The sequence below is a fragment of the Neolamprologus multifasciatus genome, chromosome 13, assembly GCF_963576455.1.
Source record: "Neolamprologus multifasciatus chromosome 13, fNeoMul1.2, whole genome shotgun sequence".
Lineage (NCBI taxonomy): Eukaryota > Metazoa > Chordata > Actinopteri > Cichliformes > Cichlidae > Neolamprologus > Neolamprologus multifasciatus.
In genome coordinates, this window is record NC_140451.1 from 32,163,700 (window position 1) to 32,187,484 (window position 23,785).

The following is a 23,785-nucleotide window of genomic DNA, read 5'->3' on the forward strand; positions in this document are numbered from 1 at the left end:
CTACAAACACACAGTGCAGCGCTTCAGTGCTAGAGATCGAAGATTTATGTAAGTCAGGGGTGTCAAACTCAAATACACAGTGGGCCAAAATTCGAAACTGGAACAAAGTCGCGGGCTAACGTTAATATTTATTGAAATATATTTATTCCTCCAGATATAAGAATGAATATTTTCTTCAAACACGTTTTGCTGAAAAACTGAATATGGAACAAGCAAAGCTTAATACTAAACAATATATATATATTAGCTGTATAATACCAGTAGGCCAGCTCTAATAGTAATTTGGTATGGCTTCGCGGGCCAAATGTAATTAGGCTGCGGGCCAAATTTGGCCCGCGGGCCAGAGTTTGACCCCTATGATGTAAATGAAATAAATTTGACAAGCTGAACGCATTCTGTACTGTACAGGAGACACGGCGCGAGATTGATTGACAATGATCTACAGCCAATCAGGACGCAGAACACAGTGAGATGTAAAAAAGTGAACCGCATTATAGCGAGGGACCACTGTACTCTTATTTTATTTCCCCTCAAACACAGCATCTCATGGAAGTAAAAACTGTATCATTGGGCAGCGAATATAAAAACAAAAAAACAAAAACCAAATCGTTAAGTAAAACAAATAAACTAATGAAACTGTGTAAACTTCTCTTTGGTCCGCCCAGTCCTGGGACGTGTGGGTGAAAATCCCCTGATGTTCCTGATGAGTGGATGTTTCCTTTTAGTGTTAAACACCAGCTGTGAGAAACCACAACGTTGAGTGTGAATGACGCACTGAGGAAACAAACTAAGATCTAAACCCTGAACTTATATATGAATAAAGTCATTTCAATGATGTGAGTGCGTCTATGTGTTGGAATGTGAACATATAGAGTAAGATAGCAAAGCTGTACCTGTACAAAAATATGCCAACAAATGTCCAACTTGTTTGTGACTTTTATCACTTTTTATGTCTTTTTTTCTGCAATTTGTAGCTTTGGGACCAAAACAATCAAAAGACGTTAATAATGACATGAGATGTTTTCTCGTTCTGTCAGCAGCAGGCTGAAAACAAAGAGAGCTCTGCTGCTCTCACGGAGAAACCCAGGAGTGAAACCATTGTGAGGAAGTCTGGAAGGAAGGATACCAGAGCGTCCGTCAGCAGCCAGGTAAGCTGCTGAGAGGACACGAGTGCAGAAACAACAGCTGTGTACTGAACCTCCTCCTGTGGTCTGTAGATATGCCCTCACACACAGTCCTTATTAGAGTCACAAACCAGTGTGTGAGATACGTGACAGAGCCTTTGTGGTGCTAGAGCTGGGGAGTGGCGAGAGGAGATACGCTCCTCTCGCACGCTCGAGTTGGCACGTGTGCTTGAGCCACGGCTCTTTTGAGTGGCTGTGACCACAGTGGTGAGTTTGCGTGTGCTCAGTTACAGCTGCGTTAGTCAGCCCACTTTATTCCCTCTACTTCACCTTCTCCCTTTTTCTCCAGAGTAATAGTGACACACAATAGTAGCCACTTCCTTAAGAGTTAACGTTATAGCCATAAATAACATATTACAGAAGATTTAACACACATGTTTTGGTCATGTCCAACTTTAAAAGCCTACTGGTCAACAATTTTCAAAACACTGTCTGAAGCATTGAATGTTGAGCTTCAACCCAGTGCAGCTGTGGGTGTATTTGGTGTCACAGATAGATGACATATAACATTAAGGAAGAGTCATAAAAACATATGGAAGTCAAAAAAGCCACGCAAAGCAGCTCTGTGGTTTAGTGACCCGACACAGTTTATATTGTGATTATGATTAACTTTGTGCAAACTATTGTCCTTTAAGTGCACATCTTCAAATATGGTGAATTTCTTTGTACCTCATTTAAATTCACTTTATTCATTTATTTATTTTAATTTTTTTCCCTCTGGATCGGCGTCCAATATGTTTTTGGGGTGGGGTAAATATATAAAAAGGAGCATTGTGGCCTTGCTATATCTATATCTTTGTACTACATTGTTGATGCTCAATAACAAAAAAAATAAATAAAAATAAATAAATAAATAACATATTACAGATAACATAAAACTAAGGCAGATTTGGCGATTTGAATTAAAACATAATGCAAAAACCAGACTGAGAGATAATAACAATACTGTGTATTAAATTAATGATACACATCAAACTGAGGAAACAGGAAAAGGTCAGATACAGTCTGCAGCTGAGGTCATGTGACTGGAGTCATCAGAGCGTTCTTCCAGTGCGGTCCAGCAGCTCTGCTAATAATCCAAACACAACGTCGGCTTGATTCAAAGACGAGCCAGCAGTGAGTTCTGCCTGCAGCTCAGACTTTCCCTCTTTGCCTTTTCGTTGAACCGTGCTTTTGGGCGATTAAGTTTAAACTTTGAAGTTATTTCAAATCACAGTTTTTGTGCTCATGGCACCAGTCCTCGTCTTGGTGACCTCACCACAGTTCTTCCTGTGGTGGCCGTACCCTCTGTGGCATCTTTGCTCTTTGTGTGAATTCATAATGTTCTTTATGGCTCTGGCTGCTTTGGTGCACGAGTTTTGGATCTGACAGACCCCTGACGGTGTTGTCAAATACTCTCAACTTAGTTTGCGGATATGCTCCTTCGAAGCTGCGACGGATCTCCAGCAGGCGTCACTGTTCCCCCTCTCTCCAGCCTGCAGTAAACAGAAGAAAACAAAAGAGGCTTCTGTTGGAGTCCTCATTATCAGGCACTCAGAGCACCAGCTCTCAGACTTCAGACTGTAGGTGGTGGCACTAGAAGCCAATTGGTTTCTGCCAGTTCTGGACTTGGTCCAAATTCAATTTCAAAGAGAAGGCAGCTTGATGAGTTTTTAATCTGCTGTGTTTGGCCAAACACTCTAATTCCTGCAGCGTTTACAACACCTGAGATTTTACTACATCCAAAAGGAATAAACCAAGAAATCCAAAGTATTTTACGTAAACACCAACAGCACATATAAAATGATAATCGAAGATTCACGTGTGAAGTCAGTTTTAAAGCGTTCGTGCTCGAGGTTCATACATGCTGTGAATGGCGTGTATGCAGATATGTGATAAACTGCCGTTAGAGGTCAATAAGTTGCAGGACTGCACGCAGCAACTTCTCCCGTATCTTTCACTCTCAGAAAAAACAAATTTCTACACGAGCTTCTTTCATTTCTTTCGACTTTTATGCTCAGTGTCAATTTTTTGCACGGCCTTTGTGTTTTTTTCCTCGTCAGCGAGTCTTTTCACGGCGTGCAGACGAGCGCTTCAGAAGTTGTCGTGATGTGCTTTTCATAGTGGAACTGTTTTGAGTCGCCGTCTGCTTCAGTGCGGGTCGTGTGCTACAAAGCAGGATTTGGGGCTCAGCGAGGTGACCTCAGGGTTAACCCTGAGTTTTCAGGGTCACAAAGTTGTTTGACTTCCTGCTGGGGTGCATTGCCATGGTAACTCTGAGCAGATTATCATTAAAAGCCAAAATCAACACATAAATACCATCATATAGCGACTAATCTGTTAGTGTCACGTTTCCCGGACGATCCATCAAACCTCGACTCTGTGGGACGACGACTTTCCTTCATGAGCATCACTGAGACATGTGCTCATGCAGCCGTCTTATTCCTCGTTTTTCCACTTAGCTGTGAGTCATTTTAAAACAATTAACCTGCGCACTGTTACATATCGTACAAAGCCTTGGTACCAGGTTGAATTTGACTTCTGTTGTTTTAGTTGTTCCTCACTCGCTCTCAGACTGTTTAACGCTGCGGGGCTGCAGCTGAATGACATCTAAACAACATGGAAACTTAACTACATGTCACATGTTGAAACGATGGCGCTGTGATAGTCGTCTCACTTGCTGCAGAGATTTTTAATACGATACAGCCGTGGCTCTGTGCCTTTTGTGATGTCGCTCCTTATTTTAACCCACATCACTTCTGATCGGCCTCTTCACGGTCACCTTTCACGCGAGGTGATTTACAGCCGACGGCTCGACTTTTCGATTTGATAACACTCAGCAGTTGTGCCGACTGGCCTCGACACCTTTATTGTAACAGGCGGAGAAGCCTCGATCGCCAGACCTCGTGACATTTCTCTCTCGAGTGATAATGAAGTGACCCTTGACCTTAAGCCCACATGTGGTCCCGCAGGTTTCGAGCGGCTGTCCGTCAGTCCTGGAGTCCTCTGAGATTTCCACAGAAGAGGGCAGAATGAGTCGCTTCCCTCGGCCCGAGCTGGAGATCTCCTTCAGCCCGCTGCAGCCCAACCGCATGGCTCTGCGCCGGCAGGGAGAGGAGGGCGCCGTCACCGTCAAAATCACCCGCTCGGCACGCAAGAGGAAGAGCGGTGAGATGGAGAAGGTAAGAACTAGTAAAATGAAAGCTGATCGTCATCAGGATTATCGAGGAAGTAAAAATCCTAAATTAGGAGGTTTATTTTTGTTATTAGCTGAACTTTGCATTTAATATTTCCCACATTTCCAAACAGGTGCAAAATAGTGCGCACGCAAACATCACACTTTAAATGAACCCACACTCGTAACAGCGCGTCCCTCTAGGTTTCCCAGAAATAAATCAAATGGGGGGAAAAACCCACCTGCACACAGAAGCCTGAGCCGTGATCCAGTTACAGTTTCCAGTTACAATCAGGGGTGAGGGTTGTTTATTTCTCCACCATGTTGTGTTCAGAAGATCTTCTCTCAGCTCCATTAATCCAGCCGGTGCAGGCTGAGCACGGTTGTCCTAACACGCACCTTCTGCAGCTGCAGCTGTAAACAGTGTTAGATTTGTTGCTTTCTCTCCAGCAAAGAGAAAACTAACAGCTGTGACGTGAAAGTCTATTTATGCTTATAGGAATTTCTGCACTTCATAGCCAAACAGTAAAGCAGGCAGCAGCAGTTATTCAAGTTTAGTTTTTTCTAGTTGGTTTGTAGTTTTATTTCATTTCAAGTTTTTGTTTTGCATTTATTTTCACTTCAGTTCATTTCCAGATTTGCTTGTTTCAGTTTTTGTTGCGTTACTGTCACGCACAGTTCACAGCTTTGTGGAAGGTTCAGTCCTGCAGACGAGCTCCATAGAAAACGTCTGTAGTTTCTAGGGGTGGGGAAAAATGGATACTGTGTAGTATGGTGATATTTTGTTTCTAATAATGTATGGATACAGGGACAGCAGAAATCGATATTTTGTTACAAAAAAGGTTTTTGTGCTCTGACTTCAGAGCATGTTGATCCTTTTTCTGAGCAAGAATCCTGACATTCCTTCACTGTCCAAATGTGTTTAACTCTTTTATGGCAGCAATAAACATGACAGTTTACTTATTTTAATTTAAGACATGTTTTATTTTAATTAAGGTTAAAACTTCTTTATTTAATGTAAAATTATATTTTGTTTTAATTTACTTTCAAATTCTTCAGTTGCTGAAGGGGCTGCATAGTTTTCATAAACTGCATAGTTCAGAATAGCTATAATTGTACCAGATGGTTGATTCAGTTAAGTTGGACTAGACTGTAATACAAACCGTTCAGTTTGTCAACAATCAAACTGAAATGAGAGAAAGACTGAGTGTGAGACTTTGATATTAGAGAAAATGAATATTGATAAAGTTTACCTTTATGTACAGAATCTGAATATCGCAAAATATTTTTAAAAATTGCAATAATATTGTATGTATGGTGATTCCCACCTCTAGTAGTTTCTACACAGATGCACAGAAGCTCTTAAACTAAAGCTAAAAGTTTGCACTTCGGTCAGGTTTGACTGGTTGCTCATTGAAAAGCTTCCTGGTGTTTTTAATGCTCTGCTGGATCTTTGAGTGGTTGGTTGGTGACGAAGAAGTTTTGCTGATGTTTTTCAGAATCACTCTGATGTAAATGTTTCCGGAAACATCTGCAACAGAGCACCGCCGCAAATGACCACAGATGCACATAAAATGTGTCCAGTAGAAAACAAAAAAAGTCATTTTTATTTAACATATTTCCCACAACAGTCTCACAAAGAGCTCCGTGTAACTGCCAGGAGCTCGACGTGTAGTCTGCATACTGTGTAGGCAATGTGTGACTCACACAAGTAACAAAGTCGATCCGTTCCCATCTGTGCCATCTGGAAACGGATCACATACGTTTTCATCCTGTGAAATGGTCAGCGCCGCGGATGCTCTGTGATGCTCTTGGAAACCAGCCCCAGAGTGGGCTGAAGGGGCTTCGTGGAAACGGCTCTCACACGGAGGCATGTACAGAAAAGTGAAGCTGCACTGGAAGCTGTGGACCTGCGCTTAGGTCGCTCTGTTGGCTTTGACCAATCCTAAGGAAGCGCATGTAAATATTAAAGAGAACATGAATACGTGCACACACCTCTGGCGGTGCGTTAAATTGTACATCTTCAGTTTGTTGCAGAGAGGAAGCAAAACCGATGTGTTTGCATCTAAAGAAAACATCACAATCATTCAGAGCGAAATATGGAAATAGAATATTTTAAACATCGAGTAAGCTTCATTTTTAGCGCCAATAACATCCAAGTGATTCCTTCAGATGTTACACATTCAGTGCAGATGATAAACACCAACACATGTAGCAGCCACATGTGACACTCCTTCATCATAAATACCAGGAGAGACACGTTAAACGACCCCACACTCACAGCAGACGAGCTCGAGTGCAGTTTATTCGCTTCATTCGACGTATTGCTTCCTGTCTTTGGCCCAAAAGATTAATGCTTGTTGCAGACCTGTGTGTTACAGATCATTCACTGCTTCTGTCACGCTGACAGACTATTTTGAAAACTTAACATGGCTGCGTTCAAGAAAATGATTTTTTAAAAATATGTTGATGTAAAGTGAAAAATAACACTGCAAATAGTTCTTTGTTTTGTTTTTAATTGATGGCGACTCAGCCCAAAGTCAGCGTTTCCTTTCTCTGTCCCTAAATGATTTTTATATGTGCTTCCACATATAGCCACACTGAAGTGTTCTGCTTTTCTCAATAACATTAGACGCAATTTTCCAGACCTGTCACCGCGTTGCTCCTATAAACGCCACGTTGTCCTTATTTCCATATAATCACAAGAGGCAATGTGTTTGGGAGGCGCTGATAAATCCAGAGTGCTGAGGCATGAAAGTACCTTATGGCAGTAATTCATACTCACACGTGCTCAGTGTTTTTAAGTTTACTACTGACAAAGTTAGTTTAAAAGCAGCTTTGTTAAGACAAAACAGTAAAGTTTCCCGTTTAGAGCACGCCAAACTTTGGGGTCGGGTCAGGTTAGGTCTAAGAAATGTCGTCTTCTTTGGTCATTACCCAGAGCTCGTGGTGGTAAGAACGTAGACTGACCTGTAGGTCGACATCTTTGGCTTTACACTCAGATCTGTCTTTACCGCAGGAAGAGACTTCTCTATACAGGAAGTCCTGAAAATGCACGAGAAGCTTTTAAAGCAGCAGCATCACTCAAACCCTTTAGTAGGATTTGGTTTTTAGTTCAGTCCAGCAAATCACACTGACGCTTCGCAGCGACGAGGAGCTGTTTATGGAGGCGATTCGTTGTGAGAATTCTGGTGCGTTTTGCACTTTTCTGTTAAAATGCACGACTCTGATCCGTCAACAAAAACTAGTTTGGGGGTTTCTGTGATGTAGAACTGTGGACTGTATTTAACATCTCGACCTTATCCTGGCACGTCCACACATTCAGGTTTTGTCACAGTGACACAGCTCGTATAAAAGCTGACTGTCCGACATGACTGCACTGCTGTTACACGTTCCTCTCCTGCTGTGAAAACAACTCGCTTTTGTGTTCATCATATCTTTCAGTTTGACATCCTTGCTCATGGACTCGTTGGCACCGTTTGACAGCAGATTTCACAGGTTCAGGCAACAATAGGAACTGTTTGTGACCAAGAGCAAGGGCATGAAGGATGATGTAAACGAGGGCTTTGACCATACAGAGAAAAGTAAAACCAAACGTTAAAGGAAATTTGGTTTACGGAGATTTCTCAAACATCGAAACAACAACAGGACGATGAGCTTTCACAGATGAAAACTCATCACCTCTATAGTAAAGGAACATGGTGATTGGAGAAGTGCATTTCTCCAAAATAAAGTGTACAATGTGCATTTTAATGACAGCAGTCACAGCAGTTGTTGTCGTAGTTTTGTAACTGAATCTAACCAAAAAATGAATTAATACGTTTTATGTAAATGCTCTTCAGACTCCATTTGCCTGATCCGTCATGGCACTCGAGCCCTCTTCACTCCACAAAAAGCGCACCTTGTTGAATAAAAGATGAAGATCATATTGAGTTGGTACCAGGAGGAAAGCTATTTAGAAACTAAATGATTCAATGTTGTGATGAAGCAACTTAAGATGTTCCTCACTCGTGTGTTCTTCATTCAAACTTTTGAAAATTGGGGTTAAAAAGGGGCAGACGAGTAGGGCAGAGGATTATTTGCAATAGTAGTGCCAAGGAGGTACTCAAGTGTTCGGCACTGAGACCGCGTAATGGTCTGTGTGAACTAGATCTCCGGTTGTGTTGTCCGACCACGTCAGTTGGACAATACTTTTAATGCCGTTCAATGAAAAACAGACAATAGAACTTATTTTGAGGTGACTGCTGTGACACCGATGAACACGCACATTATTATAAAATGGATTACAATAGAATTAGTGGTTACTATAATGTGTTTGAATTTGATCAGCACTTTGTTATAATGTTACAATATTAAGCATTATTAAGGTTGGTAAGGGTTCATACCCCTGGGAAGGTATTAGCAAGTGTTTCATTTATCATTTATATAGCATTACTACTTCTTAGTATGCCTTTAGTAATTATACATGTATTATTATGACTAGGGCTGCCACGATTAGTCGACTATCAAAATCGTCGACGACTGATTTAATAGTCGACGCGTCGTTTGAAGCTTTGTAAGATCACAAAAGACGCAGGAATAAGTAGTAGGATTTAAGAGTGTAATAACGGACTGAAACAGAAGATGGCAGCACTGCATGAAGAAGGATGCCAGCTGCCGTTAAACCCCGAAGAAGAAGAAGTAGCGCAGCCCAGCTCAGTTTCCAACAATGGCGGCAGCTAGTTAGTTTTAATATTACTCTTCTTATTCTTTCTGGGTCACAAAATAAACGTTTAACATATTTTCAGGCGAGAATTTAGCTGTGTAAACCTCAAACATCTGCTCAGTTTATCAAGACACCACATATTTTCAAAAGCGCTCCGACGTTTTCGGAGACGTCTGTTACCCACTAGCTGATAGCTAGCCGGGGGCTAGGCTAACTAGCGCCGTGAGAACACCGGACTCCCGGCAAAGCGTTTTCAAACCCACCGCCGTCTTTCGCTACTCAGGTTAAACATAAATAAGTCACTTAGATAACTTAAAAATGTTATTGTTTGGCCTTTTTTTTTTATTATTTTATTTGTTCCTGAGTAAATCAGTTTGGCTGAGATTAAAGTTATAGTTTTTACACAGCTGAATAAACGTCAAGCAGACAGCTGATTATCAGAAGTGTGAGATGATCCAGAATTTACTCCGGTGTCCTGTTATATTTTAGATAGCAAGGAGTTTATTAAACTTCACCAAAACAATCTGCAAATTTTATTAAAATTTAATAAACTATCATCTTGTCTTTATTTTTAGTTAGCACAGACCTTAAACACTTAAAGCTGTAAGCTAATGATAGTTATATAAGAGCAGATGCTGCTGGTGCAATAAGCTGTACGTTTTACATCCAATGGATGATGATCTGATTAGTCGACTAATCGGTGACTAGTCGACTATCAAAATAATTTGTGGCAGCCCTAATTATGACTATGATCACGATTACTCCTTACATATTTACAGCATGTTCAGCAGTGATAGCTGTACATGGTGTAACAGTAACAGCAGGATAAATGTATCTGTGTTCATACATACTAAAGAAGAGTAATGATATATAAATGATGAGTCATTTACAGCAGGTATAAATACTCCTGCTGCTGTTTTGGTAGCAGCAGCAGGAGTATTTATACCGGGGTAAGAGCCGTGCCAAAGTAATTCCACTAATGACTGTTGTTCTGCTGACTGGGCTCAGTTCAAGAGAGAAAACTGGAACAAAAACAGAAGGCAGGGAAGTAATGAAAAAAAAGATGAATGGCTTTGTGTTGGGAAGGGGCTGAACCGATGTGACGTTACATCAGATTTTATTCTCGGTATCTGGGGCGCTTCAGTCAACATTTATGAACATGAACACCGCTTTTAAAAGGCAGTCTAAAAAAACCCTCACAGAGACGCTGAGACAAATTCTGCACTAGATTTATTTGTTTGTTTGTTTGTTCTAAACACTGAGACGGTCTAATAAAAATCCTCAGTTAAAGCCCAAATGTTTCATGGAGTAGAAAACATCAATGGAGGCATCCTCATCTGTGCATACAGAAAAATAAGGCGGGAGGTTGTGGAAGAAGAAGGTCTGCAGGAAACAAATGAGGCGGAGGAAAGTTTTAAAATCAGAGTGAACTGGGCCAGTATAAATTTGAGGAAAAGTGCAGAGGGAGGCAGAGGCAGCGCCGAAAATTGAGAGATTGGTTGAGGGTAAGGAAAGAGAATGTCAGCCAGGAAGGAAGAAAAGAAACAAGGCAGACGGGAATCACAGAAAAGAGACAGCAGAAGGAACACAACAGCACAGTCGAGAGGATGGTAGGAGGAAACGAGGGGAGGCAGGGAGGAAAGAGGAGAGGAAGATAAAAGTAGCACGCGAGCAGAGCTGAGGGGTGGAGGGAGTTTGGATGGCAAGATGAAAGAGGAGGGATTGTGGGTAGGAACACAGACTAAGAAGCAACGAGGGAGGGTAAAAAGTGCAGCATCTGACACGGCGGTGACAGTTACTGCTAACCTCACTGTGCTCGTAATGTTGGCTTCCATTAGAACGACTCTCATTAGCTTCATCGTGCGTCTTTTGAAGTGTGTACACTTGCTGCACCGTGCTCATCCACCGCTGTGTTTTATTGTCTTTGCACAATAAAGCCTCGCATTACCTCTGACATGTAGGACGTACTAACTAACAGGGATGTGCTCAGAGTGGATTTGTTATGCTAATTTCCAGCTCCATAGTTGTCCTTAGACTGCACTCCAGTAAAATCTTGACTTATCTTATATTTGACTTAATGCAGACCAAAAACACATCGTGGCATCTGAACAGGTAAGGAGATCAGGTCATGGTTCTGCCACTAAAGCAACATGTTGTCTGTTATCAAGCTGGAAATGTTGCAGATCGTAACACCTTCAGGTGTTTCCCATTGAGCCTTTTTCCATTAAAGCTGTGATGTTTCGCCCCATAGTCAGATATGCATTTGCATTGTCTTTTTTTCCTCTGGCTAGGAAAGGCTGCAAATACCACGGGAGGGATGTTTACGTCCTCCTGTCTCTCCCCACATCATAGGTGGATGCACACTTCCTTTATGTGAAGCAGCGATGTGGTTGGTGGGTTTAGATCGGTAGAAAGATAAGTTTTAATTTGAAACAGTGAGGTTTGCAGATTCATGTTTTATGTATTTGTTTGGGTGATTTCTGGAAAGTGACATTGCTTCAGAATTTTATATCTTTGTGGTATTTTGAGTTTTATTAGTTTCATTATATCAAAGCAGAAGGAATCTCTCTGATGTGTCCCAAACTGGGCAGCTCACACCAATGCAGTGTGGACAAACAGAGCTACAGGCCAGAGCAAAGTGTGTACATTTAGATACTAGCGCAGAACAATTTGTTCAGTTTCTGTCGACACCGTAGCATCGTGTCTAAAACTTTGCAGAGTCAGTAAAGACGAGTCGTCTTGATGCATTGGCTGCTGTGATTGCAGCCATTCCCCAACTCTCTGTGAATGGTACTCGTGGTCTTTGATCAGTGGTTGTTGATCAATGGTCATGAGAATTTGCATAATTAAGATTAAGGAACTGACCTCCCAGCCCATTGTTCCTTCAGTGGGCTGGTTTCAGTCATTATGCAAATGTACTGTTTATAAGATTTGGGGGAACCTGCAGTCAGCTGAGACTGAAGACGTCACCTGGATGAGTGACAAAACGCTACGTCCAGATGAACAGAATCAACTTTTGGAGGTAAAGATGAGTCATTTTCTGAGATGTGTGAGGCCTTTGTGCTCCCACATGTAGGTTTGTTTCCTCCATCATTTCAATTATTACAACCTGCCTTCAGTTACTGACATTTACTCTTCCTATGCATCCAGTGTGGAGTGGATACAGTGCACTGTGGCTGCATTGGCTTTCTTATTTTTATCTTTTTGTGACGCTCTGTGTCAAAAACAACTCGTGTTCGTGGTAGCAAAATACTTTCTCCCACCATTTGACATATAACTACAAGCATTGAAACAAGGCAGTGCTTGTTCTTTTAACCACAATAGGGTGTGTGTGTTTTTGTATTGCTTAAAGTGACTCACAGCCAATGTTCTCCTAGGGTGGGGAATAAGTAGCGGATATTCGCTGGATCTTGTAGAGACTCTGTAATTGACTAGTCATGTATCGGCCCTTCAATCTGTCTCTCTGCGGGTCTGTGTGCCGGCAGGATCTTGGCCCATCTTTGATCCAGCTGAGAGCACAGGCAGAGAGCAGGTTCGTCACTGATTAATGGGATCACTCTTAATAGAGCCTCACAGAGGTCACGGAGAGACTGAGAGTCGGGAACAAGCAGACATATGAAGTCCTCTCAGTGTCAGCTAAGAATTGCAGATTTTATTTAATTTCTTTTATTAAGGTCAGTTTCCTGAAGGAAAACCTTCATGTTCAACACAAATGTAGCAGATTAATCAGAGGTGGAATTTGAGGTTTGATTTAGTGCTTATCTGCCACATTATTAATAGATTAGCAATTATTTCTCTTCCCCCTTGATATGAAAGCTGACGTGAGCGTGGCGAGAGTAAAAATGAAACCTAGCAAGGGTCATTCGTAGAGGAGCTCTTTTCAGCTTTAAACTGGTTAGTAGGGCTGCCACAAATGATTATTTTGATAGTCGACTAGTCACCGATTATTTTTGCGATTAGTCGACTAATCAGATCATCATCCATTAAACATAAAACGTACAGCTTATTGTCTGTGAAGGTTCTCAGTCATCCAGGTCATCGTAGTCAAAGGAGCTTGCAAAGAAACCTCAGAACTGAAGAAGCCTCTCGGATGAGAGGTGAAACGTCTTCAAGTAACTTAAAGAAGTCCAGACGCTTTTCTTTGCAAGCTCCTTTGAGTACAGCTTATTGCACCAGCAGCATCTGCTCTTATATAACTATCATTAGCTTACAGCTTTAAGTGTTTCAGGTATGTGCTAACTAACAATAAAGACAAGATGGTAGTTTATTAAATTTTAATGAAATTTGCAGATTGTTTCGGTGAAGTTTAATAAACTCCTTGCTATCTAAAATATAACAGGACACCGGAGTAAATTCTGGATCATCTCACACTTCTGATAATCAGCTGTCTGCTTGACGTTTATTCAGCTGTGTAAAAACTATAACTTTAATCTCAGCCAAACCGATTTACTCAGGAACAAATAAAATACTAAAAAAAGCCAAACAATAACATTTTTAAGTTATCTAAGTGACTTATTTATGTTTAACCTGAGTAGCCGGTAGTCCGGTGTTCTCACGGCTCTAGTTAGCCTAGCCCCCGGCTAGCTATCGAGCTAGTGGCTAACAGACGTCTCCGAAAACGTCGGAGCGCTTTTGAAAATATGTGGTGTCTTGATAAACTGAGCAGATATTTGAGGTTTACACAGCTACATTCTCGCCTGAAAATATGTTAAACGTTTATTTTGTGACCCAGAAAGAATAATAAGAGAAATATTAAAACTAACTAGCTGCCGCCATTGTTGGAAACTGAGCTGGGCTGCGCTATGAGTTCTGGGACACAGCTTCTTCTTCTTCGGGGTTTAACGGCAGCTGGCATCCTTGTACATGCAGTGCTGCCATCTTCTGTTTCAGTCCGTTATTACACTCTTAAATCCTACTACTTATTCCTGCGGCTTTTGTGATCTTACAAAGCTTCAAACGACGCGTCGACTATTAAATCAGTCGTCGATGATTTTGATAGTCGACGTAATCGTGGCAGCCCTACTGGTTAGTAAATAATAAATGAAATATTAGCGGTGGTAGGCTGTAGGAAATATTTGAGCAAAATAGAATTTTAATTATAACCTGTTTAAAAAGATCAGTGTTCAGTTCAGTTTTGCAACAGCCTGCAAATGATGCCGTACAGTGTGGGAGCTGGGTGATGTGGAGAACAGTGGCAGCAGTATGAATACACAGTATGCATCTTGGTTACAAACAAACATGTTACAATCACTGTTGTTAACAATGAATGTGTCGTTTCAAAGCTCGCAGTATAAAACCATGTTGTTAGGTGGGGTTTACCATAGATGGTGTAAAGATGGACGCGGCCACTGTGATGTTACCCGTGGGCGACTTATTTTAGAACTTAAATGTCACTGACAGCAGGAGATGTGTAGTTCACTGACGCTAATGAGCGGCGGTGAGTCCTACTGACAGCAGCCTGCGCGCGAGACGCCCGCCGGTCTAAGCGGCCACGCCCCAATCTCCTGTGTCCAGGGCATAAACAAACAGATTACGTTCACTTCACTTTTGTCAAACATTTTAACAGTAAGTTAACCTGTACATACTGTGTGTGTGTGTGTGTGTGTTCCTGTCTATCTATCTTTGTGAGGACCGAAATCTGCATTCTACTATACTTGTGAGAACCAACAGTCACTTGTGAGGACACACAACCCGGTCCTCACAAATTTGAAGGCATTTTTGAGCCTCAGAATGTGGTTCTAGTGTCAGGGTTACAATTAGGTTAGGGTTAGGTTTAGGCATTCATTTTTAATGGTTAGGGCTAGGGAAACCATTATGTCAATGAAGGTCCTCACTAAGATAGCTGAACGGGGTTGTGTGTGTGTGTGCGTGTGTATGTGCGTGCGTGATCAGCATCCCCGTTATCATCAACCTCAGGCTCAGCTTTTCTTTGTGTGGTCCTACACACCCCAACACCCGTAACACATCAACATAAAACAAGCTCGTTCTGTTCATACAGACAGCAGCATTAATCACAATGAACAATAATCACGTAAATACAGTAAAAGAAGCGATTTTAATAAACATAATTTATCCTCAAGTATAATTTCTGATTGACTTTTACGTCACGTCTCATTTACATACATTTACTTCAGTTCCAAGATCGGCTTCTAAGACTTCACCCATATTCACGCTGTCTCTGTTTCTGTTCTTACTGGTTTTTATATTAGTGTCTTAAATATCTTTTTCTGTGTATATAACATTGGTATATTGCTATTTTATCTAAATGTCACCAAACCGCCCCCACCACACTGCAATAAACTGAGCAAAACAATATTAATGCAATATTTTCTTTCTCTAACAAACTCTATCAATAATTCCAAATAGAAGACTTCCTGATGTGACTACCTGATCCTAACTGCAATAACTTTTCGGTACAGACACGCCTTCAGCTCTAATGGAGCAGAACGGAGAAAAAAAGTCTCTTGGCTGCAGACGACACCGACCTCATTGCTCCCTGAGCCACACAAGCCTTTAAATCTTTAACCGTGTTTCTGCTGCATCCAGGTTGTTTTCTCCTTGGCTAAATTCAGTGGTCGAGGCTTTCCAACAGACTGTGCTGAACATCGAGGTGCAACGGCATGAACATACTGCACACAGTGTTAATATTAACATCCTCAGGCCTGTGTGAGTAATGTTTATAATAGTGAGAGTGTGCATCTGCAGGCACACATGAGAGAAACGATTTGTTTTGAGCATAAAACATGAATGCAGCGGGGAGATGGGGACCCTTTAGGGTGCTGGGTCTTGAAGAGACTCTGCATAGCGTCATAGGCCACCAGTAACTGAAGTGTAAAAAATGTTTGTTTCTTTTTAAAATGCCAGGAAGCATTAAAGCGTGTCAGCACATCCTCCTCTGATAACCTGCCCACAAAGATAAACGTTAAGTGTTTATATTTCGTGTGTCCTCTCCTCGCTGTGCAGAGAACCTGAAATTAGCAGGTGAATTTTAAGAAGACGGACGTGACAGGTGGATAACCTGTGGACTTTCTGTACCACTGCCGTCCTTTCAGTAAATATCAGGCTAAAGGCAGGAGCCACACTCATTAGTGTTGGTTAACACACCGTTAGTTTAGTCAGTTAACAAACAATAAGTCCAGGAATATAAAGGGATTAGTTGTGGTCCTTCTACAGCAGCAAACCTCTGATTGTGCTGGGAAGGTTTTGCAGCCGAGCGAGAAGTGCCGCTGAAGAAAATAAGCCAAATGAAAGTCTGAAGCCACGATGCTCAGGTGGAAAATGAGTCGGCGCCTGTGGAAGAGTTCAAGCATCTCTGAGTCTGTTCACGAGTGAGGGGAGAGCGTAGCAGGTGATGCAGACACCTCGCTGCTGTAGCTGAGAGAGCTGAGCATGAAAACAAAGCTGTCAGTTTACCAGCTGATCTACGTTCCTACCCCCCTTTTGATGTGGAAAAGTAAAGAGCTTTTCCACATCAAAAGAAGGGAGGCGAGGTGTTTCTGGCAGCTGACTGGGACGCCTCCTGGAAGCCTATTAGAGGAGATGTTTTCGACAGGTCCAGCTGGAGGAGATCCCGGGTCAGACCCAGGGCAGGCTGGGTATCTTGGCTTGGGAACGCCTCAGTGTCGCTGGGGAGGAGCTGGAGGAGGTGTGAAGTTTGTACCTTTGTTTCCAGTCAGACACGTTTGTGCTGTTTATCCGCTTTAGAAATCGGAGCCTTTTCTGAAACACCAGTGTTATAAGACCTCGCCATCAGAATCGCAGTTTAATGTTTCCAGCATTTCTCTCGTTATTTATTTTCTTGTTTATTATTTAAATTGCATTTGCACCTAAATATCATTTTTTTTTCAATTTTCAGAGTAATTTTCAGTTTACAGAATTTTAAAAAACGTTTTCAAACATGCACAAGAAGCTGCCGCTGATCGCAAAAAGAATTGAGTAATAATTCTAAATGAGCTTTTATTACTCAGCTGAATAAACAGTAAAGGGCGCAATACTGATGTTTTTACTACAAGAACACAGTTAAAGGAAATGTACTCAGTGTTTTATCCAAATGATGTTCTAAACGTCGAATACTCTGTAGAATGCTCGACATGTTACATTGTAACATTTTAACACCTTTTCCCCTGTTTTTCAAAGTCTTGTGTTTTCAGGAGGAGTAAACGGCAAACAAAAACTAAGGTACCTTATTATTTCTATATCATAAGCCCAGAAACATCCACTCATGTTTTCCATCATCATTCGCCTCATTAGTGTATATTTCACTCCTGGATCTAAGGCTACGTCCACACGTACCCGCGTATTTCTATGCGTTTGCACCTTTCGTCCACATGTAAACGGCGTTTTTGGTCACTGAAAACGGAGATTTTTAAAAACTCCAGCCAGGGTGGATATTTTTGAAAACTCAGTTTTTGCTTTTACGTGTGGACGAGAAAAACGGAGAAAACGCAGCGTCAAAGATGTGCGCATTTTTTGACGTCACACTGTGCGCCACGTTATTGCTTCGGTGAAATGAATTTCTACAATACTGTTACTGTTAATTGTCTCTGCAGTGTTTAAATGCTTACATATACACACACAGTTACTGTCCCTCCACACATACGACTCTGTTCTGCTTCTATGCCCCAGCATTGTTTACTTTTTCCCACCGAGGCTTCTAGACTTCTGATTGGCCAACATTTCTGCACGGTTAGGAATATAGCGCCACCTGTTGCTTTGGCATGTTCCTAGCAGCGTTTTCCTTCATTTCTGCCTTTACGTGTGGACGGGATTATTTTTTAAAACGAAAACGGAAAATCTCTGTTTTCAAAAATACCCGTGTACGTGTGGACGTAGCCTAATACAGTTCTAACTCCCCATTTTCCCATTATGAACACGTTACATCATTTAGTAAATCCACTTTGCAGAATCACATTTAAGCATTAAGTGTGTCGAGTGACCTGAAGGCTGCATAAATGCGAGGTGTGATCAGAAACGTCTGCCACACGGCCGTCTCTGCAAAGACCGTCTTTGATTTCATTAACAAGGTCGTGCAGCTCAGGAATGTTCCAGCGCTGCCCGAGTTTGTGTTCAGGCCACAGCTGTGTGCGCACATCTGCTCTTTCACTATGGAGCCCGGGCAGAGAGCAAACATCAGCATCTGTGAAATGAACCCAAACGTCACGTCGTGTTGGTTTGTTGATGATTTCTGAGCTATGGCGTCTTTAGAGGAGTTTCGCTGCCATATCGAAGCCCACAGAGGGGCACATGTTTGTGACCCTCACAGGGTCTGAGTGGCTCTCCCACTCAAGATGATGATGATTCCACCAGATTCAAATCCTGCTTGGTGTATTTATTTGTTTGTGTGAGGCTGAATACGTGACAGAATATAGAACCTGATCAGCTTAAAGGCTTCACTCCAGATGTGATCTGAAAGTGCAAAACTGTGAAGCATGGGTGATGGATGAGCACTCCACATGTTTCTGGGTCGCTCAGCAGATCTGGATCACCTTGTCTTCTCTGCTAATTTAGGATTGAAAATGAAGGATTGCTGTTTTGACTGTAACAGGTCCAATCACGACCCAGACACACAAGCCGGGACTTCAGGGCAGCCGTCTGGAAGTAGCAGCTTTGCTGAAGGTGGTGTAGTACTTTCCAAGGATATGTTGAAGGGGAGACTGGGGCATGTTTAAACTGTGCGTGTTTTTTGGTGACACAGAAGCTGATAAACCAGGCCGACAGATGTTGGACTGAGAACCGTTAAAATGCAGTGCAGGAAACCACACTTTCATCCAACATGCCGTGCATCAGTAAGATGGTTTAACCCACCGAGGCTGTATCTGCATGCTCATAATGTGATCGTTCCCAATAAGCGGAGTAAAGCATCACACCAGTCGAGGTGTTTACACGGGCTGCCCGTTGAAGTGTTTCATTGATGTACTGGTTTCCATCCTACAGAGTAAAGTGTGACTGATGATCGGAGACGCCACCTTCAGCATGATGCTGTAGTGTCACAGAGTCCCTCGTCTATTTGACCTCTGAAACACATTTGTTCCATGATACAAACGGGCACACAGCTGCTCGGCTCTGATGAGGTTTTGCTCATACTTGATGTGATTTGTGCGGTCGGGAGAAAAGCAGATGAAGTTTTTATGTTTCATATGTAAAAATGTGGCTCGTTAGGCACCGCTGGTGTACATGTTTCTGAACTCACAAAGGTGGGGCCTGTTCACTGCTCTGTTAGAGTTACAATAATGTTCAGTTACTGACGCAACTTCATGGCTGCAGGATGTGCTGTTGAACTGTGTTGCATCATATCCAGGAAGTTGTCTCTGTTACCTACCTACCCTCATTGAAACAGTAGACAGTAGCACACCTGCTCATTAATAATTTACTGCAGCAGAGTTCATCTGTCTGCTTAAAGGATTTCTTCTTTTTTTCTTTGTAATCTGAATATGTGTCCGATTATTGTCTCCCCGTGTTTTCTGCTACATAAAGATGTGCTGCGATTAAATTCTAATAAATGTTTACGACATTAAGACATTAGCAGGAACTACTTATCATAAAAATGCTTTGTAATTGTCTTTATTGAGGGCATATGGGGGCGTTTAGATGAAACACATGACAGGAAATGGAAACCGGTCAGTAAACCAACAATAAGTGATAAGCAAAGAAAAATATAACACTGGAAACCAGAGCAAAACAAGTCTATTGGTTATAAATATGTAATTAGAGTTGTATTAAGCAGAGGTCACACTCCTCCTGAAGACTTCACCCTCATATCAGGACGTATTAAATCTGCCTCTCTTTGGTCTTAACTGCCAAAAAATGGTTAATTTACACTGTTGGTAGATTGTGTTGATCATTATTTAAACAGGTGGGTTTTTAAACGTGATTTTAAGGATTGAATGGATTCCGACGCACGGACATCAATCGGCGAGCTGTTCCAAAGTTTTGGTGTGGCAAAAGAACGATCCCCGCTAGTCTAAGAGCCCCCTGTTTAGAGGATCTAAATGCTCTCTTGGGGGTGTCAGGGTCAAGGAGGTTGATTAAGTTGCTGGGTGCCAAGTTATTTAAAATTTTAAAAGTGTATAAAAGGTTTTTAAAAACGATACGGTATTTGACGGGGAGCCAGTGAAGGTTAGCGAGGACGGCTGTATTATGCTCGTGTCTTCTGGTGCCGCTTAAAAGACACGCTGCGGCATTCTGGAAATGCCGCAGCAGAGGGAAAGTTGGAGGCCTAGATTAAGATATTTGCATTAGTCAGGAATGTAGTTACTCACAGCTCCTAGTCAGCCTGTACTTAATAAACTCGATGCATCAGCCACTGGTTTGAGTTACGGATCTGATTAAGTGAACCGGAGGTCTCTGTGTTTATAAATGAGCACTCTTCTACATTATGATACTTTCACCCCCTTCGGCAACTTTTGCAACTCCAGCTTTAAGCTCGTTTGGCCTAACTAGTAGCTGGAGCTGGAGCCAGAGTCGTGACAGGTCTTTCCACAGCTTGCTGATTCTCATTTTAGCTGCAGGATAGATGGAGTTCAAATAAAATCATTCATTTTTTTCTCTGGGTGTTAAAAAAGTAAAGTTTGTTTTTCAACATAAATTTTCTCTGTGAATGTTTTTAGTGTTTCAGTGCAAGAACATCGCAGTAAGTACAGCGTTGCTCTGCGTTTGGTTTCCACAAACGCTGCACGTGTATTTGTGGAGCTGTGCTGTTGTCCTCCGTCCTGCAGGGAGGTCGGCGTCGATGCGGAGCTACAGCTGCTCCTGGAACCTGCCGGGGCTCGGTTCAGTTCAAGGACACTTGAGCAAATAACTCAGGGTCAAAGTGTGAAATTATTATCACCGGGTCGCATGTACGACCACAGGCTTAAACTGACCCCTGACTTCTTCTAATTTATTATTAAACTAGTAGAATTTCCAATTAGTTTTACACGCTGCCATGTTGGGCTGTTCGATATAACGATATAAATTAGATGATGATGTGAAAACGTTTTGTCGTTTCATTTTACGCTGTCGTTTGTTTCGTGGTGTCGCAAAATAAACTGTTTACGGCAATATTTGTTTTCATCGTTTTGATGTAGAAGTTCTTAAAGTTCTCTTTCTCTTATATTTAATATAACCACACTACGGACGGATAAACCTTAGAGCACGCCGTGTAATAAATACGAAGGAAATTGCGGCCGTTTCTACTCATGTAACACTCGACTCCAGGTACACGACGCCCGGCTGAAGACGCTTCACGCAAGTCGAGTTGCCTGAGATTCACAGAATTTACAGAAAATGTAAAATTTTTGTGATGCATGTCGTTGTCGGGACGATAAACGTCTTATATCGGGATATGAGATTTTGGTGGTATCGCACAGCCCTGCTGCCGCGGACCTCGTCTCTCTGGCTCAGAGACAAAAGACACTAAACGCTTTGATTGCACGTCACAGAAAAGTAATATTGACGCGATTGAAACAGTTTAGCGCGGCCTCGGGTCTCATCTCGGGGCGTCTCTTATTTGGAGACGACCCTTTTGCAGGCAAAACTCCCGTTACCATGACAACCACCTCTTGCGCACCGGTCAGGCCTGTAGATTTAAAGATGGAGGAAGAGTGCGTTCCATAGGAGACAAAACACCACTACTGTGAGAAGAATGAGATGTTAGCCTGAGATTAGGTTTATGGTTAATTTCAGAAGCATCTGTTCTTGTTTTTCCATTGAACATCCCAGACCTCGTTGAAGCAGTGACACTAATATTAATATCTTTGTTTGAAAGGGGAAAAGTCGGCTCTCGTGACGTGGTGACAGCCATGAATCGATTTTCCAAGAAAGCCGTTATGTTTGAAATGCTCAGTGATTAGTTATAGGTGGAATCCTTCATCACCACATTCTGGTATTTTCTTTTATCTATTCTAATTGAGGTGAGACTCTCATAAAGTTTGCTTACATTTTCTAAAGTTGAGGTTTTATCAAAACTTTTTCTTCCTGATGCACTGTGACAGCTTCGATGATTTCTTGGGCGAAACACGGGCTGCATTTATATCTGCATCCTGTATTTCATGGCTAAGTGTTGTTTTTATTATAAAAACATTAAATTATCATTATGGTGATAATTGCGCTCTTGTCTTGTTTTAGAATCAGATCTCAGCGTTAACGGCAAAGTGAAACCCTATTTCCAGAAAAGTTTCCATGCTGTGTAAGATGTTGGGATATATTCATCTGGAAACAGTAAAGAAACAAATTGTTTTAATATGTTTGCATTTTGATTTCACATTTTTCGTGTTTCATCAGTAATCTACTCGAGGAAACAAACGTTTCTTTATAGTTTTCCTCCTGGGAGATGAACTGAGCATGCATTTAAAGTCAGATGTATTCCATTCTTTGCGTGGTATAAAAGCTAAATTGCAATCACTCCGTTTTTGGAAACGGGGTTGTTGTGTTCCTGCCATTCATCTTGTTCTTCAGAGCAATTATGCTGCAGAACTTGATGGAATCATTTACATTAAATTGCTACTTCTTACACGGAGTGCTCATATTTCATCGCTGACACCAGGCAGGCAGTTGCATGGTGAAGTGGCTTCTCTGACGGGTTTGACGTCTGCAGGCAGTGACCCAGCAGAGATTCGGCTCCCGATTTCATCAGCCTTCCAGACTTCTGCACCGATTCAAATTTTCTCTGAGATAATGGAGCATTGGCAGCTGATGCATGTTTGCTGGCACGCCAGGATCACGCACGAGCAAATCAACCGCTTCTCCTTTTACTCTTAGCACGCAACCCTCTTTCCTTCTGCCTGATTTTTCTCCTTTCAGTTTTTTTCTTTTTGTTCTGTTAACCTCTGACCCCTTTCTCCACATACCCATCCCCCCCCCTCTCCATCTCATCTCTCCCAGCCAGCCATGTCTCTGTTCAGCAATGATTTATTGATGATGGTGCTTTCTGTAGTGGAAACATCAAACTTTACCGGAGTTTTTTGGTTGTATAACGTTGGCGTTGGTGAGGAGTCACTCTGATCCACGCACTGATGCACTGTCCTATTTTAACTACGGCTCAAAAGTTACAGAAACCTTCATCTGACTCCATGAAAACACATAATTGGAATATTAATGTCTTTATCACTTCAAATATTATCAAACCGATCGACAGGCTTGAGAGAACCACCTAACGGCTTCCTCTCTGTGCGGCGCTCGGAGCTCTGATTTGGCTCGCTGCTCTGTGGTAGGAGTAAACTGGCACCGGTGGAGCAGCGTCTACTGGATATGGCACGGTGCTAATCTAAATCTCTCTTGTCCTGCACAAACCTCCCACTTTGATACCAAAGCTCCCAAAACATCTCATTTCCTCCACCGCGTGTGACGGTCGTCATTAAGCGCTCCCACAGCTTTTATTCCACGTCTCACAAAGATTTCTCATCCTGTTCATGACATTTAGCTTTTTCGCTCTTACGCTTTCTGACGTCTGCAGATTTGTCTTTTCCTGTTTATAACGTGGTTGGAGATATTGGTGTTTCTCTGCACTTCTGGCTAGAGGCCAGCTTCCTGTAAATATTCCCTGGGTTTCGTGGGTCCCATTTATCGAAGCTGCCAGTTGAAGGCCTGTTTATCAAACAAGAGTCTGATGTACTGTCCTCTTTCAGCTCTCCACCCGGGCCTCCCACTTCTTCTTCTTCTGCTTCAGGAAAGTTTGTAATTATCCAACAAAATGTGAGCAAAGTGTCTCGTTTCGTTGGCAGTTTCCCACTTCATCACTCAGAACACAAACACTGACAGACTTCA

General features: G+C 42.1%; 1 protein-coding gene across 1 annotated transcript in view; it reads left to right on the forward strand.

Annotated features, from left to right (window-relative positions):
- LOC146505834 (uncharacterized) overlaps nt 1–23,785 on the forward strand; it is a 72,273-nt gene that overhangs the window by 34,674 nt on the left and 13,814 nt on the right. The window contains exons 29-31 of the mRNA XM_085182401.1: nt 1,038–1,148; nt 4,136–4,345; nt 17,180–17,221. Coding sequence (XP_085038527.1) covers nt 1,038–1,148; nt 4,136–4,345; nt 17,180–17,221 — 363 coding nt within the window. The remainder of the gene's footprint in view (nt 1–1,037; nt 1,149–4,135; nt 4,346–17,179; nt 17,222–23,785) is intronic.